This window comes from Triticum urartu, chromosome 6A (assembly GCF_056163025.1).
Source record: "Triticum urartu cultivar PI428250 chromosome 6A, HENAU_Tu73, whole genome shotgun sequence".
NCBI classification, from domain to species: domain Eukaryota; kingdom Viridiplantae; phylum Streptophyta; class Magnoliopsida; order Poales; family Poaceae; genus Triticum; species Triticum urartu.
The window spans coordinates 404,660,455-404,676,262 of record NC_141878.1 but is presented as its reverse complement, the minus strand read 5'-3'; the positions used below and the strand labels follow the sequence as shown (position 1 = coordinate 404,676,262).

General features: G+C 47.4%; 1 protein-coding gene across 1 annotated transcript; it reads right to left on the bottom strand.

The window, feature by feature from the left end:
• Positions 1 to 8,452: 8,452 nt before the first annotated feature.
• Positions 8,453 to 15,597, bottom strand: LOC125513616 (uncharacterized). The gene is made up of 4 exons (XM_087528133.1): positions 15,396 to 15,597; positions 10,100 to 10,160; positions 9,412 to 9,498; positions 8,453 to 9,125 (listed from the first exon to the last, which is right to left on the bottom strand). Exons 1-4 carry the CDS (start codon positions 15,398 to 15,400, stop codon positions 9,033 to 9,035), a joined length of 246 nt encoding a protein of 81 aa, XP_087384259.1. The 5' UTR covers positions 15,401 to 15,597; the 3' UTR covers positions 8,453 to 9,032.
• Positions 15,598 to 15,808: the final 211 nt, after the last annotated feature.

The following is a 15,808-nucleotide window of genomic DNA, read 5'->3' as shown; positions in this document are numbered from 1 at the left end:
CCGCCGAGCCGCCGCCACACGCCATCGAGGCCGAGAGAAAGGGGAGCGGAGGTTGCCCAGGGAACCACCCCGCCGCCGCTGTCATTGGATCCCGCCCGGGCTTCGCCGGCGGCGCCTCCAGCAGCGGCGAGACGTGGAGGATCATGTGTCACTAACCGTGTGCACGCGTGCGTGCGTGCGTGTGTGTGACATATGCTTGGTCTCGATCAAGTGTTCACATATATCCTAGCTGCCATTTCTAACTCCACTACCTTTTTGATTGATTTCCATAGAAATCTTAAAATATTGACATCTTTAAGATTTTTTCTGTATAGGTTGTTGGATTCATAAGAATTTTTCTGCATTGAAAACTTTTAGGATTTCTCTGCATTGATACCTCGCATGGCCCCCCTACACCGCGTTCTTTTCCAACACTGCCTACGGGATGCTCACGCCGATGGTCGCCTTGATGTTGCCCCATCGCAGAACCTTTGTCTCCAAACCGGGTCCTGTCCAAGTTGAATCGGTGTAGAAGTTCTCTTCGCCCCGCCAGTCTCGGAAAAATAGAAAATCTCGAAAAGAAAGAATTGCTTGTTTTCGTGTGTCGATGAAATTGTAAGAATCGAATGTACAAAACATCTTAATTCTGTGGTTTTTCAGATTCCTTTGTTTTAGAATCCTGCGAATCAAAGAAGTCATAAAATTCATGAGAAACCAGGAGATACTAGTAGAACAATTTTTTACCTCTCACGATTCTCATGCCACGGCCTAGAATTTAGATTCTACTAGCCAGCTAGCTAGTATAGCAATGCTGCGATTGATGATGACTCTAAATAGTTACCAATCATCATCAATCAGTAAAGAATTTTGGTAAAGCTCCTCTTCAGATGGAAGGTGCTCAAGAATCTACGAGCCTAGCTCGGCAGCCTTTCAACTAGACCTGGCCATGGGCAGCCCGGCCCGGCTGGCCCGGCTCGACCCGGCCCGAAAAAGCCTGACCCGGCCCGGCCCGACGCTGCTCCCGGGCCGGGCTCGGGCCTAGATTTTGAGCCCAGTGGCCTGGCCGGGCTGGGCCTGAGCTCATCATTTTTGCCGTTTTTTGAAGGGGCCCGACGGGCTTTTGCATGTTCGGGTCGGGCTTGGGCCCAAAAACTAGGCCCGATGGCCGGGCTCGGGCCCAGGTTTTTCGGCTTGGGCTTGGCTAGGCCTAGCCCGAAGCCCGGCCCAACCCGAGGTTTGGCCAGGTATACTTTCAACACAAAGGGAGGCACGTTTCATCAGAGGCCATCTTCTTCTTCTGGTAACTGTTGAACAATGTTTTATATACACACCAAGCTTTCTCCTAAACTAAAGTGAGAGGCCGTGCTTCCTATCCCTAAAATTATTATTTAGGAGTCTTCTTTAGGTTTTCTATTAAAATAAAAAGCTGCAAAAACAGAAGCAAAATCTCAAGCAAACAGGGCCTAACTCACGACTTACTGACCAGCCATGATACAACAAGAAGAAAGAGCCCGGGAACGAAGAACGCGCGGTGTTAGAATAAATCCGAGGCGCTCCGTCGATCTACCGAGAACCAATCAATCATACAAGCACGACACCGAGATTTGTTAACGAGGTTCACCATCATGGCTATATCCCCGAGGCCTGACTACGGGCGCTCCTTCCCATGACACCGTCACAATACCGCATCCCGGCCGCCCGGGCGCCGGCACACGCCGCCGGCTCCCCCTTGCGTGCCTGTGCTATTATGTTGGCATAGGTTACATCATGTGTCTACCCCCACTATATATGAAAGACCTAGGATACAAGTGTCCTACTAGGACACGACTCCATATCCTATCTAAATACAATACAACTACAAGTTCAACTGTAACCTACCTTGTACAATAATATTCGACTGAACTCTAACAAACTCCACCTTGACGAATATTCTCCACCATCTTGAATTCGTCTGTGCATCGAACCTCCGTGTACATTGGACTTGAGATACACCATGAGCACCGCTGCTACTCTCAGACTCCATGTGACTCCACCTGCAACTGTAGTCCCTTCTCGTCTTCTTCACAGTCAACCCTCGAGCAAAATTAAGTTCCTCATTACTCTATTTTGTGCTCTCAATTTCCGGAGTTTCCGTTCAACGCCATCACACACCGATAATTTATCTGCGTGAAAATGAACAACTCACATATTGGATGTCACATACAAGAGTTACCTGAACTTAACATCACCGCTCTTTCTTGACCGTCTGTCTGAAATTTGAAGGAATTTCACCGTCGCCCTATGTCACCTTGAGTCAAATTCACAGTTGTCTCATCCTTTTTCCGGATTATCCCTGACATGCCCCATAGCTATAGCACTCCGCCTCCTTTTGTCCTTGTCATCCGCACTTTGCCATGTGCACCGAAACACCACAGAATATACGGCCATGTACTCTCTCAGTTTTTGACAATTTCAGACTCTCCACCACTTTCTCAGATTCTCCATGGTCAACTCCTGTCCATCTTCCGGCACCGATAGACCCAGTCACCAACTTGAATCCGGTACTCGTCAACACTGCTTCAGCACCCCCTGCACACTTTGTCTGACCACATGTCTCACCATTAGTGCATTGGCCTGTCGCTGTGTCCCGTGCTTACCGCACGCCTCGCCGTTATCACTGCGTCGAGTCTCTGCTGTCCTGGTCGAGCCTCCCGAGTAGCTAGCCCCCACTGCCCCAACCCCCACTGTAGAGAACCACCGATCATCACCGACCGATGCCGAGTATCACGTCTCCATCAGACCATTGGTACCCAGTCTGAAACCACGTGTCTCTCGCTACCCCGCTGAAATAGGCTTCGACTCTCCGTTAACTTACGCCGTAGCCCCTCCATCAACTCAGAGTGTAGTCATCCGTCAGACTCCAGCTCCACCTTCAACATGACTCCATGTAGCCGCGCCTTGCTACCCCGCGCCTTGTTGAGTTCAAGCTCCCTTGTGCGCACTGTCTTGAATCAACCCCGCGTCATAGTCTGTCGAAGCCGCACAAGCCCTCAGGCCTGCACCACGTGTTTTCACGCCCCAGAAGTCGGTCACCATCAGCATCACGCTCCTATGTCGTCGTCGCTGAAATCACGACCGTCTTCTGCTTTGACCAACATCCACGTCGATCCGCTAGACTATCCAGTCCGACCCAGCCGAAATTATCCGACTGCAACCATGCTCCATCCTACATCGTGTCCGCCCGCACATCTCCGTGCATTGTCTTGACGCCCTGTGTATGCATGATTCTTATCACGACACACTCCAGACTCCTCCGAGCCTTGTACGCACGTCATTGCTATAAGCACACGAAGTCCATCTGCAAGAAAAACTGGACCCAAAGAAAAAATATCCGTGCAAACCTTGACCATGCTGGATCCCTTTACACAATTTCTTCTTCTTGTCTTGTCATGCCATTAGCTTCTCCACGTATATGCAAGCTCTTTTTTATTCAGCAACAAATCTCACGTCTTGTACCTGGACATCAGCCTCAATTGTGTCAGCTTTGCTCGTGTAGCACAGCAACCGAACTTGTCCTCTCCACGGCCTGCCTAACGCCAACTCTGTGGCTGGCCTCCATGGGCCTCGAAGGCACGCCTGTATGAGCCACCTCCTTCCCAAGGCTTCCTTGCTCTGGTGCCTGTAGCCTGCTGCTGCACCGGTCACACCTGGCTACCCACGCCCACGGTCGGGACTCCTATCGCCGCACGCTACACTTTGACCAATCTCGCCGACTCCTCTGGAACTCGCCGCCGCCAGCTTCGCTGCTTCGGATCGGGCCGATCCGATCTGCCTCCCTTGCAACGGCTGCTCGCTTCGATTGATTCTTGAAGAATTACCACCGACCCTGTGTATCTGTTTCTAGATCGCTTCCTCGCTCCAGGTTACAACTTGTAGCGACAACTCGCCCAGTGCTTCCACTCCCGCGACTACGATCGTCTTTCACAGAACTCCGTCGATATATTCTTCCTCCTCCTCTAGATCAATAATTCACAGCCTCCAAATAATTAAAATAAATTCGAGGCGCTCCATCGATTTATCAAGGACCAAGCAATCACATAAGCACGACACCGAGATTTGTTAACGAGGTTCACCATCATGGCTACATCTCCGGGGCCTGACTACGGGCGCTCCTCCTCGTGACGCCGTCACAATACCGCACTCCGGCCGCCCGGGCGCCGGCACACGCCGCCGGCTCCCCCTTGCGTGCCTGTGCTATTATGTTGGCATAGGTTACATCGTGTGTCTACCCCCACTATATATGAGAGACCTAGGATACAAGTGTCCTACTAGGACACGACTCCATATCCTATCTAAACACAATACAACTACAAGTCCAACTGTAACCTACCTTGTACAATAATATTCGACACAACTCTAACACGCGGCACCTTCTAGTCTTTCTTTATGCATGCTCCTCTTTTTTTTTGTCAATTTGAGATTGGTTTTACCATGCTTGCCGCGTGGTGCATGCTCTTCTCCTTGATTGGCCTTTGGTTGCGCGAGCACATGTACACGAGTGACTGCAAAACGTCTGAAGATCGGTGAGCCAAGCGTGTAGTGCAGCACCGTCCGTCACAGACTCACAGCGCCGTGTCCATGTGTCCATCAAAGAAACAAACGAAATACATTTCCGTAACCTCCACGCACATGAAATGAAATATCCTTCTCCGGGCGGACGAGGTGGACGTTGGCGTCGTTTCCACCAAGCGCAGAAAAAGGACGAGGTTTTCAGTTTTCACCAAGTGGTAAAGTAGGAAAAGGCCTTCACACAGATTTCACCAAGCGGTGAAACGCACACGGATTTGCCCGTCAAGCAAGCGCTGCAACGTTAGTCAAAAGGAGCGATCGCATCGGCCGTAAAAACCCCAAGTTTCTACCGCGGAAAATTCAGTGGCGAACCGCGTGAAATCTGAATATATATGTGCAATGTTGCTGTCAAGCTAACCAACAACGTTTCCGGGCCATGGATCCTGACGAGAGGTCTTATCTACCGATCCGAACGTGGGAGGCGCTAAGATATGTTTACGCCACTGGCCCGATCGCCCTATCTCAATCGCCCGTCAAAAGCCAGCATCATTAGCTCTACCAGCGGATACAGCCAAAGCGTGGTGTCGCTCTCCCACTCCGATTCCATTTCAGTCGTCAGTGCCGGCGCTGTAGCAGAATGAAAATAACGTGCTGTGCTAACCTTCGTTTTTTCTTTCTTTCAAGAAACATAATTTTCCCGAGAATCCTCGGTGCTAATACGTAAGCTTTGGTGTTAGCAGTCTACTGCTACGAGGCCTTGTGTTGCTATGGAATAGCAAAAAGGTATGAAATCGAGCTCTTTTTAGGTACTTTTTTCAACACAATACAAACGCAAACACTTGTATATGCACATATTCACTCACTTCAATAAACGCACGCACACACATCCTATTCCTATGAGCATCTTCAAGAGATTGCTAGCACGTCATCTTGAGATTGATGAAATCGGCACAAACGCCTTCATAGTCGAGGAGAACGTCTCCTTTCACTGAACGCACATCGTCAGATGTCCTAAAATAAATTTAAAAAAATGTGACCACCAATGTGCTTAGTTCACAGTACCTTTTCTACTTGAGAAGCATAGTAGATAATATAAACACATTCCTCTTTGTGCCATCAGTTTTGAACTTCAAATGTTGCCTAACTTTTCTTTCACATATTAACCATAGTTTTAAATAGCCGGCTATAGCCCCGCTATAGCTCTGCTATGCCTGTTTGAGGATGTTGCCATTAAATGATTTCATGTACAATTTACCGCTATAGCTATTTTTAAGGATTGCCGCTAAATGCCATAGCCCGGTATTTAAAACATTGATATTAACTCAACTACCTGAAACTGCACATCTCTTAGCCCTGAGTAGCAATACTGAAAATTGTGCCATATTAGCAAGCACAACAGTGACATCTAGAGTTCAAGCTTTATATGAAGTGGCAGGTGGGATAAGAGTGTGTTTGATTGAGTTGTGGATTTTGAAAAAACTACCGTGAGGTATGAACTATGGAAAATCTGAAAGTTGTTTGGTTGAGACAACTTTGAGAGTGTGGATTTGTCATGAACTGTCTGTAATGTCCATGGAAAAAATATGTTTATTTTTTAAAAAAGAGGATTGACCCCGGCCTCTGCATCAAGCGATGCGCACAATTATTTTATTATTTAAAGTGGCAAAAAAGTACAAAACTCATCTCATGTACAAAAGCATAAGCATAAGTGAATCATGAAAAAATGTTTATAACCTAAAATTGAACTTAAAGTAGTGATTTGCACATTGGTTCATGCAATGAACATTATTCACATTATTTTCGACAGGTCATGTACATCTTCTTTGTTAACGAAAACAGAATTTTTTAGGTTTCCTCTTTCTCGCGCCGGCTTCGCCGTTGGTCCGCCTCGTCACCGGTGGCCTTAGGGCCATGGCAGCGTGATGGATCATGACCTTTACCTGCGGGAGGGCTCCATCTTTAGATGTTTCTTCAAGTTTTGTTAGGGTTTGTGTCCTGCTCGGGAAGAGGAGACGACGGCGGCTTTCTAAACATGAAATAAGATTCTCCCCGCCTAGTCCTCGTTTCAATGGTGCGTCTAGCATAGTCGGGCAGCGTGTAGATGTGTGTCTCCGGTGGATCTGTCATTGGTGGATTTGCTCGGATTTTGTCGTAGTTCGTCTACATTTGTGTGTCTTTAGGGTAATCCTTCCGATCTATGCTACTCTTTAACGGTGGCGGTTGCTGTTCTGATGCGTTAGTCCAATGGGGTCTTAGCACGACGATTTCCCAACTGTCTACAACAACAAAGTTTGCTCGGCCCTAGCGAGGGAGGGGGATGACGGCGGCGCGCCTTCGGTTCGCTTCAGTGCTTGTAATGGTCGTTAGGTGGTCTACAGATGGATGCAATTTTTATTATTCAGTGTTTGTTGTACTACCATGACTGGAGATGAATATGTTTGAAAGTTTTTCAGAAAAAAACGAAAACAACTTTTCAAAAAAAGAACTTTTTCAATAAGTGGCCCTTTACTACTTAAAAAAATGTATCTGTTAGAAAAAGATCACGTGGGCAATCGCAATTTGCATAAAGAAACTGTCTGTGGTAATCTAGTCCTCGTTTGATGTTGTTAAATCTCTCATGTGACATTCTAAATCTAGTCCTTGCATCCATCGGAGAGGTAGTGCCCGTACTTGTCCGTGGAGATGGCGATCCCGAGGAGACCTGGCCATGGGCAGCCCGGTCCGCCCGACCCGGCCCGGCCCGACACTGCTCCCGGACCGGGCTCGGGCCTAGATTTTGAGCCCGGTGGCTTGGCCGGGCCGGGCCTGGGCCCGTCATTTTTGCCGTTTTCTGAAGGGACCCGGCCCAAAGTCCAAGACCCGGCGGGCTTTTGCATGTTCGGGCTGGGCTTGGGCCCAAAAACTAGGCCCGATGATCGGGCCGGGCCGGGCTCGGGCCCAGGTTTTTTTGGCTCGGGTTTGGCTAGGCCCGGCCCGAAGCCCGGCCCGGCCCGAGGTTTGGCCAGGTATAATCCCGGGACAGTGAAAGCCAAGTTGGCCATCGCACTGTGGCCGCAGTGGACAGACTCTCCATGTTTTTGTCATCTGCCAATCCAGGCGCAGCTGATTCAGGCCCTTGAATTCTGAACTGTAAATCAAGACCTGATTACAGCAACGCCACTGTGCAATCTCAGCTCAGACGGAGGCGATAAGGACTGTTTCTGAGCATGAGCTTTTTGCTGGCTCCTAGGTTTCGATTGGATGAGGAGTTAATCAGTAGAGTGGGACTCACACACGCCGGCTCGCCGCACTGCAGAGCTGCATGCGTGTGCTGCCGAGCTCTGCCGGATCTGTGGCGCGATGCATGTGTGCGTGCTTGAGCAAATCTCCCCCCGGATTTGCCTTGCCTTGTGGTGACTTGATGCACTAGCTACCAGTAGATTCAGAAAGATGGACTCAATAGCGGTTGCACGGCTCAGCTGTCGACGAGCGATTGATTGATGGGTGAGAGCTAGAGCCAAGTTTATGGCAACAGCTAAGCACGCCTCGGCTGTCGACGATGATTGACGAGTGAGTGAGCGAGCGAGCTAGGCACGCACGCACGCATGGTTATCTACCAGATGTGGACGATCTTAGCTCTTCTGTGCGCCAGAATTGTAGTCTCCAAGTTTCCTGTCGGTTCAGCTGCTTTGCGCCTCCACCTCTGCTGGGGAGCGGCATGCGCACACGTGAACAAGTTTAGGACAATAGCCAGGCGTAACAAGACGGCCTACACTTTTTGCACGCGCACCTGCAGTTTGCTATTCTCTCCGTGCTAAAACACAATGCGCATTTTGTTTCGTTAATAAGGAAACCTCTGATCAATGACTACTACGATATGTGGATTATATGCTAATAAAAAATGGCAACCGCGAGAAAAGTACTTTCGGAAACAAATACGGTGACGTGGTAAATTTCATGGCACATAACACCCGTTTGTGTTAAATAATCATCAATCAAAGTCTTGTCTTCACAAAACAAAAACAAAGAAAAGGTTCCAGCCAAATGACAGCTCTTCCTTGGTAGTACAATCCCAAGTGATAACTGCAGATTCATTTATGAATAGAATTCATCTGATGTGCGAGGACCTTTCTCCGGAGATTCTGCAGGGGTCCTTTTAGTGGAGCTACAGTACCACTACCAGCTGGTCAGTTGCATTGCAGTGTCCTGTAATATTAATGCCGCTGCATATGCTTCCATGCTTCATACAGCTCGTGATGATACTGCGGCACCATCTCCTTTCACTGCCATGGCTACAGATATAATGGTGCAGTATCGATGTGCAAGGTAAATTTAACAGGGCTCAGCTTACGACACTCGAGTATCTCAAGACAACAGCACAGGACAGGGGTAAGGAGATAAACATAAAAGCTGAAACGTTGGCAGGGGAAACGCCTCAGAAATAAGCAAAGAAAGCTCTCCGTTGAGCACCATTTTGGCGCATCATGGCACTAGCTCATTTTCAGGATCTTCCACCTGAGTGCATGCTACAGGTATTTCCTTGCAAGAGCCCTGACCTTGGTATTGAAATGAGAGGATGTGATGCGAGAACCAGGCAAGTAGAGTGGATTAAGGAATATCTGCACAGCAAAAACATGCAGAAATATAAGTAGAAATCTAGCACGACTGCGCAAGCAAGAAGAATGCTGGAATGGAATGCATGACAACATCCTGATCCTTGTGCAGCTCTATGACGTATAAAAAGAGCTCATGCGACACTAATGAAGTTTTTTTCATCCGGCTGCAAATAGTAGGATGGCATTTCAACACGTGTATTTTTTATATATATTCATATGAATGTCTGACTTAGTTTAGAACAGCAATCAAAATAAATGTAGCTTTCTCAGTACACAGCTAACAGTTTACCTTGATGTAAAGTTCGTGAACTTCCTGAAAGAAGCTTTTTATACCATCTTCACTCCGTGAATCATGAAGCAACATAAATCTAGTATGTGATGAACTGGCTGTTAAGAAAACAACTAGCAAAGTGCCCTGTGTTACATTGGATCCAAAATAGACTAATACATGCTCAGAAACTTGAAACAAAATCGTGTGTATATAAATTTATTCCTCTTGTTTGTTTGAATGAGGCAGGGGAGGGACGGAGATGAGATGGTCTGGGGGAGTAAGGGGTTTCTGCAAATGTGGAGCAGAATGGTCATATCCTTTGCAAAAATATCACAGCTTGCCTCGCAATGTTTTAGATGCAGATTGTATGGTCAGAATGACGGATGGCAGACACACCACCATCACCAACTGTTTCTTTATATATAGGAGTCAAGATAATACTACTATGAGGAAAAATTTAAAGAAATGTAGCAAGGGCAATCGCGGTTATGAGTTATCACTCTGACAGGAATTAAAGACATACACAAGACCCCAAATTTACCTGTTACGGCTATATCTTAAGTCGTTTGCAGACAGAATAATGATAATTCTGATCAAAGGAATTATCACCAAATTCTCACATTTCTAGATTCTTTTTCTGCCAAGACATCACACAAGATTTCGGCTCTCTAAAAAGACACCACATATAAGCACTCAAAAGGATATGACCAGCAGTTACATAAACAGACACCACAAGATCGTTGAATCTATCTACTGACTTCAGAAACCTGAAAATGGCGAAAAAGAGGAATAGTTATGTGAAGCAAGAAACAAGAAAAACTACAAGGCGTTCTACGTTGAATCTTTGGATACACCTTGACTGGGTAATGACAAATCAACAACCACTCACATTGCACTTGTAGCCCATGCACAGAATCAAACGACCCCCGAGCCGCTCCCGCGAGCGTCCTCGGGGGAAACCCTAGCGCGTCGCCCCTCGTCCTCCCTCGTCGATCTCTCCCCCCGCCGCCACCGCACAGCGCAGCCGGGCAAAGACCGGCCGGCGTTGGTGGCGGCGGGGATCTTGCCCCTTTCCTCGCGGTTGGCGTCCGGCGCGGGACGTCGCGACGCGAGACGGCGCTGGGCTGGGCAGGGCCCAGCGGCGCGGCGGAGGGCGTACTGGGTGGCGGCGCCCCTGCCTGGCGGCGGTGCAGCTGCGGCTCGAGGCCCCTCCAACGCACGGCGGCTGCGGCTTCTCTGGCGGCGGTGCGAGTTATCCCGGTGGCGGCTTGCAGGCGTGGCGCGGCGGAGCTCCGGCGATGACTCGGCGGCGGGCTGGAGGGCTAGGCACCGTCCAGTGGTGATGCCTCCGCGGCGGTTGCGGCTTGGGGCCCTTGACCCCGATCTGATCTGGATCTGGTGGTGCCTAGGTCTGGGCCATGGCGGCTGGCGAGGCATGGGAATCGTCGGGGCTTGTCGGCCTCTAGGCACCATGGGGGTGCCGGCGGCGACGCGTGCCCAGCGTGGTGACGCTGGTGGATGTGGTGGTCATCTTCTTCCTGAGATGGCCGGCCAGAGGCTTGGTGATCGGATCTCGAGATCCATCATCTTGACCCGGCTGCGAGTAGGAGAGACATGGTTGCCGGTGAAAACCGAGCCGACGGTAGGCGATGGCAGCATTTTCGCCGTTACCTTGATGGAGCCATCATCGTGTAACTACTGTCGACCCACTCGTGTTGCTCCGGGGGAAACCCTAGGATCTGGTGTTCCAGATCGGACGATGGCGGCACTGCGGTGTCGTCTCTCTTTTGGGAGCATCGTTTGCGGAGCAGCGCTGGATGTCAGAGGCAGGAGGTGGAGCGGCTTCGTCTTGCACAGAGCTTCGGTGGTGATGTCAAGTCATGCCTGACCGGCAGGTGCTACACTTTTTCATGCCTGGTCGGCAGGTGCTACGCACGACAGATCTTCCAAGGACTTCAAGCTGTGTCGGCTGGTGATACCTGGCAGCATGGCGCTGAGGTGTATCAGTGGCGACCGCGACGTGCTCAGCTATTTGCGCGCAGGGAGGAGGTGCCGTTTGGCGCCGTGGTGGCGTCAACGATAGCTAGACCGAGCAAGGTTGATGCATCAGTACGTTTCTGAAGATGGAGCGGTGGCAGTTGGCGGCGGCGGCATCTGAGTGCACGCCGGACCGGTGAGACCCATGCCTGGCAGGCGTCCTGGATGGGATCTCAGGTCTTAGATGTTAGATTTGGCTGCGATGTCTGTTTGGTATTAGGCCCAGACTATCTGCGCCCCTTCATCAGCTGGATAGAGATGCTTAGACGGCGGTTTTAGTCTTACTGTTGTATTACTTTGTAAGGTCTTGTGAGAATAATTAATAAAGTGGTTGTATGCATCGCCCATATGCAGAGGCCGGGGGTCATCCTCCTTTTTTTTAAAAAAAACTTGTAGCCCATGCAAGGTCCTGAACAACATCTAATGCAGCATGCAAAATGAACTGATGCTGATAAGCCTGATCTTCTTTTCTGCAAGAGGAAGTAAATTGGGTCCTCATGAAACAACTGACTGACATACGCTAATAGGATGACCTACAGGGAGAGGTAAATGCAATGCATGCCTCTACTGTTAATCATGTACAAAATATAAATATGAGAAATGGTGCATGCATTCTCGGTTGATCTCACATTTCTAGCATCCACGGTGAATGGCTCATCCTTTCTTTGAACCTTGTCAACGATCGAACAAATTTACAGATATGAACTGGGTACCATTTGATTAGTAAGATTGTCAGAGGTAGAGGGGTATGTAAAGGAGGAAGTAATAAAAGAGGAAGCCATTGGTAGTAGTAACAACTTGTCATGATCATTGGTTCATATAACATCCATGTCCTAGGTATTATAAAAATATATTATTTTTGCTAAGCGTCTACAATAAAATAGAATTTAAGAGTCCACCTCGAGTCTCGAGACGAAGAGGTTAGGCCTCCTTTGGTTTGCAGGAATTTTGTCGGAACTCTATATGATAGGATTTGCAAAGGAAAAATTCCTTTGAAGTCCTTTAGTTTATAGGAACGGATTCCTATTCCTATGTAGGATAGGAATCAATTCTTCACATTTTGAAGGAAAAAAACATTAGCCTAGACTCAATGGAAAAATTCCTATCCTATGCACCAAATAAAATCTCTTTCTCTAAAGGAATTGAGATGCATGTCATCTCACTTCCTATGATTTTTCTATTCCTATAAAATCCCTATCCTATGAACCAAAGGAGGACTTACTAGTTACTATGCCTCTATGAGGGGGGAAATAATGTGACAAGATCACAAGAGTTGCAAGTTTTCATCATTTGGTTATCTTAGAAAATAACTGTAAAGCTGATGTTTATAATACAGATGAACAATTTATTCTTGCTCGAGATGGGATGGACAGTAGATGTCCCATAAAGTAAGGTTGCAAACAAGTGATAATACTGTAATGAACAATACATGTGCACATTAATACATGATCTACTTTCAGATACAAGATTATGTGCATCGTGGATTCCATCAGTAGCAAAGGAATATGGGAACAAAACTACAATGAATATTTAACAAAGGCACGTATAAAAATACCACAAATGTAAGAAGTGGAGTAGAATATACATTAATTACTAAAGGGAATAAACTAAACGAATCATACTTTTGGAGCGGATCCAACTTCAGCATCATAGATTGGGATATCATTCTTACTGACAATCACAAAGCATGCTGTGCTCGCCATATCTGACAGGCAAATTGCAATTTGTTTATCTGAAAGTAGTTTAAAATTTCCGCAGACACTGAAACACAAATGTCATGACTACACAGCTAAAGCAAATTCATTTTTCGAATATTTGAAAATCACATAAGCATGAGACATGAGTAAGGCAACCTACCTCACCATGATACTATTATACATGAAGACATTAAGAACCAGGAACAGCTAAACAGTTGAAGTGTGTCATAATAGTAAGTAGCAGCAAGATAAATATCAGAGCATTCACTTAGCTAATATCAGATATATGATACAATATAGATGCCAAGTAAGTGAGAACATTACAGGGTTTAGACAATTCAATTCATTCTATCCACGAAACATTTGGCTTATGTAGTTTGCAGGTACAAAGCTACAAGCATCAATAGAGCTAAAGCTAAAGCAAAAATCAGGGAAGGACACCTATTTGTATGAAAAGATAGAAAATTGGAATTTTAACCATAAATACTCTTAACTTTTTGAAAAGAATATTTTTTGGTAAAAATAAATACCATAAATACCCTTAGCTGCATAGCATCCAACATAGCACAGTTGTCTTCTTAAAAAAATTATTATTTTTTGGTAAAACTATGCAGTACACTTTTAATTGCCGACTTAGTAAGAATGACAAGGCGTTATTCTTTAACTAATCTGTCAGGTGAAAAATTCCCCAATCATACAACCGGTGACGACACCAGTGCGCACTTCTGGGCGACTATACGTCTTTTTAGTTGCCTGCACGAAGAGAGCTAAAATTGGTGAACACCAGGATGCATTCACTAGTTGAATGGATCTACAAGTTGATGGATGGCTAAAATTGGCTGCCAATGACTTCCAACTTTACACTGTCTCTGGGATTAGGAATGCTAGAGATCAAGATTATCAGCTAACAAACCAGACCGGCGATTTTGGGGAACATATAGTCTAGATGAGTGCATGCCAGTAAGGGATGTTTGGTCATCCCTGCCCGTTTCAGTTGGACATGGCTGAGTGAAAATGTTTCTGGGTTGGCTGCATTACAGGATTGGTGGGGATGTTGCATGCGAGAGCGTGTTTGGTTGGATTTGTCCGTAGATATTGCAATCACTATTTCTACAGGGTGGTGAATTTGCCCCCTTATGTTGTGGGGTGGGTGGTTTGGAAAACAGCCAAGTCCTTGTGATTAAAAAATTTGTACTTTGAATCTAAGTTGACTACTTATGTTGTTTCTTAGGAAAATATACAACACCATCCACTCAGCCGTCTGTAACACATGCCACATGGGATTTTTATCTAGGTGGAGGGGAGAGAATGAAGAGAGAGGAGGAGGGTGTCTATAATCCCTCAGACAGTCGATATCCAAAAATATCGCTCCTTATCAACAACCATTTATCTCGTCTGTCGAACCCTCGTATCCCGTGCTCCAACATGGCGATATCTTTTCCTTTTTTACGCTGCCTACTCCGGCGAGACCTGCACGACATTGCGCTGCTTGGGTCGACGCCGAGGCACCACTAGCCGGCCAAGGAGCATCTGCCATGGATGCCAGCGAGCACATGTTCTGCTACAGAGCATCAGCCCTATGACTTCGTTGTGGGAGGCCTTGCCAATCAGTGGGAGGACATCAATGGTGCCTAGCAGACCCAACTCTGCTAGATGGACAGCAGCGAGCCAGCAGAGCATGATTGATGCTCCTTCTCGTCGTCAATGTTCAACTTGTTGGCTAGGCAGAGCGCCGTAGGACGGCGGTGCCTACGGACATAGCTTTTACTACTTGTCTAACACACACCTTGTCATCGGAGAGCATTGCGCTGGACTATGACTGTGCTCGCATCGTTGACTAGGGTGGAGGAGCGGCGGCGGCCAGACTGTGCAAGGTTTATTTTCAGTTCCTAATTTTGTGGGGTTGCAGATAGAAAATAGACAGACTGTTGTACAGGGAGTCTTCAATGCTGTCTAGAGGTGATTGCAACAGACGGGGTTATCTAAACTACTGAACATGTCATTATGCACCATTAGGATGTAATCAAGATAGGCACGATGCAGTTAGAATTCTGATCTATGCGCAATTCATAAATTGAAGGGGGCTCTACAAGTAATAGCACTCGGAATTGTTTGGATCACTTGGAATTGTTTGGGATCAAAATCGCGTCACGAAAAATCTCGTGAATCCTCGACGCCGCAATTGAACAACAAAATTGACAGGGAAGCAAAGACCGGATTGATAGGACCACCGCGCTCAGATTGGTCAGGGAATCCCGTTAAACTTACCTCATAGGCTCGAGGAGTCGAATGAATGGAGGGCGGAGAGATGCAAGTAGCGGCCGGAAGCACGACGGAGGTCAGCAGAGGAAACCCTAGCTTGGACGAAGACGTGGAAGAAGGTTTTTTTTCGATGGGAAGGAGGTGTCGGACGAGTAGTTTTGGCCCTTAGAGCATCCCGTACACCCAGTACCGGCAAAACATTTTTTAATATCACTTTTGTTCCGGAAGAACAGATTCCATAAAAATATTTTATTGTCCCGATAAAATTGCACAAACCCCAAAAAACATCAGTTAAATTACAATTGGATCCATCTAGACTGCTCCCACCGTGAGAATCTCGTGAGGGACAGAGGAGGAGCGTGGGCGCCGCCTAGGAGCAAGACAAAGACCACAGGGATGAATGTGACGAGCAGGCAGCA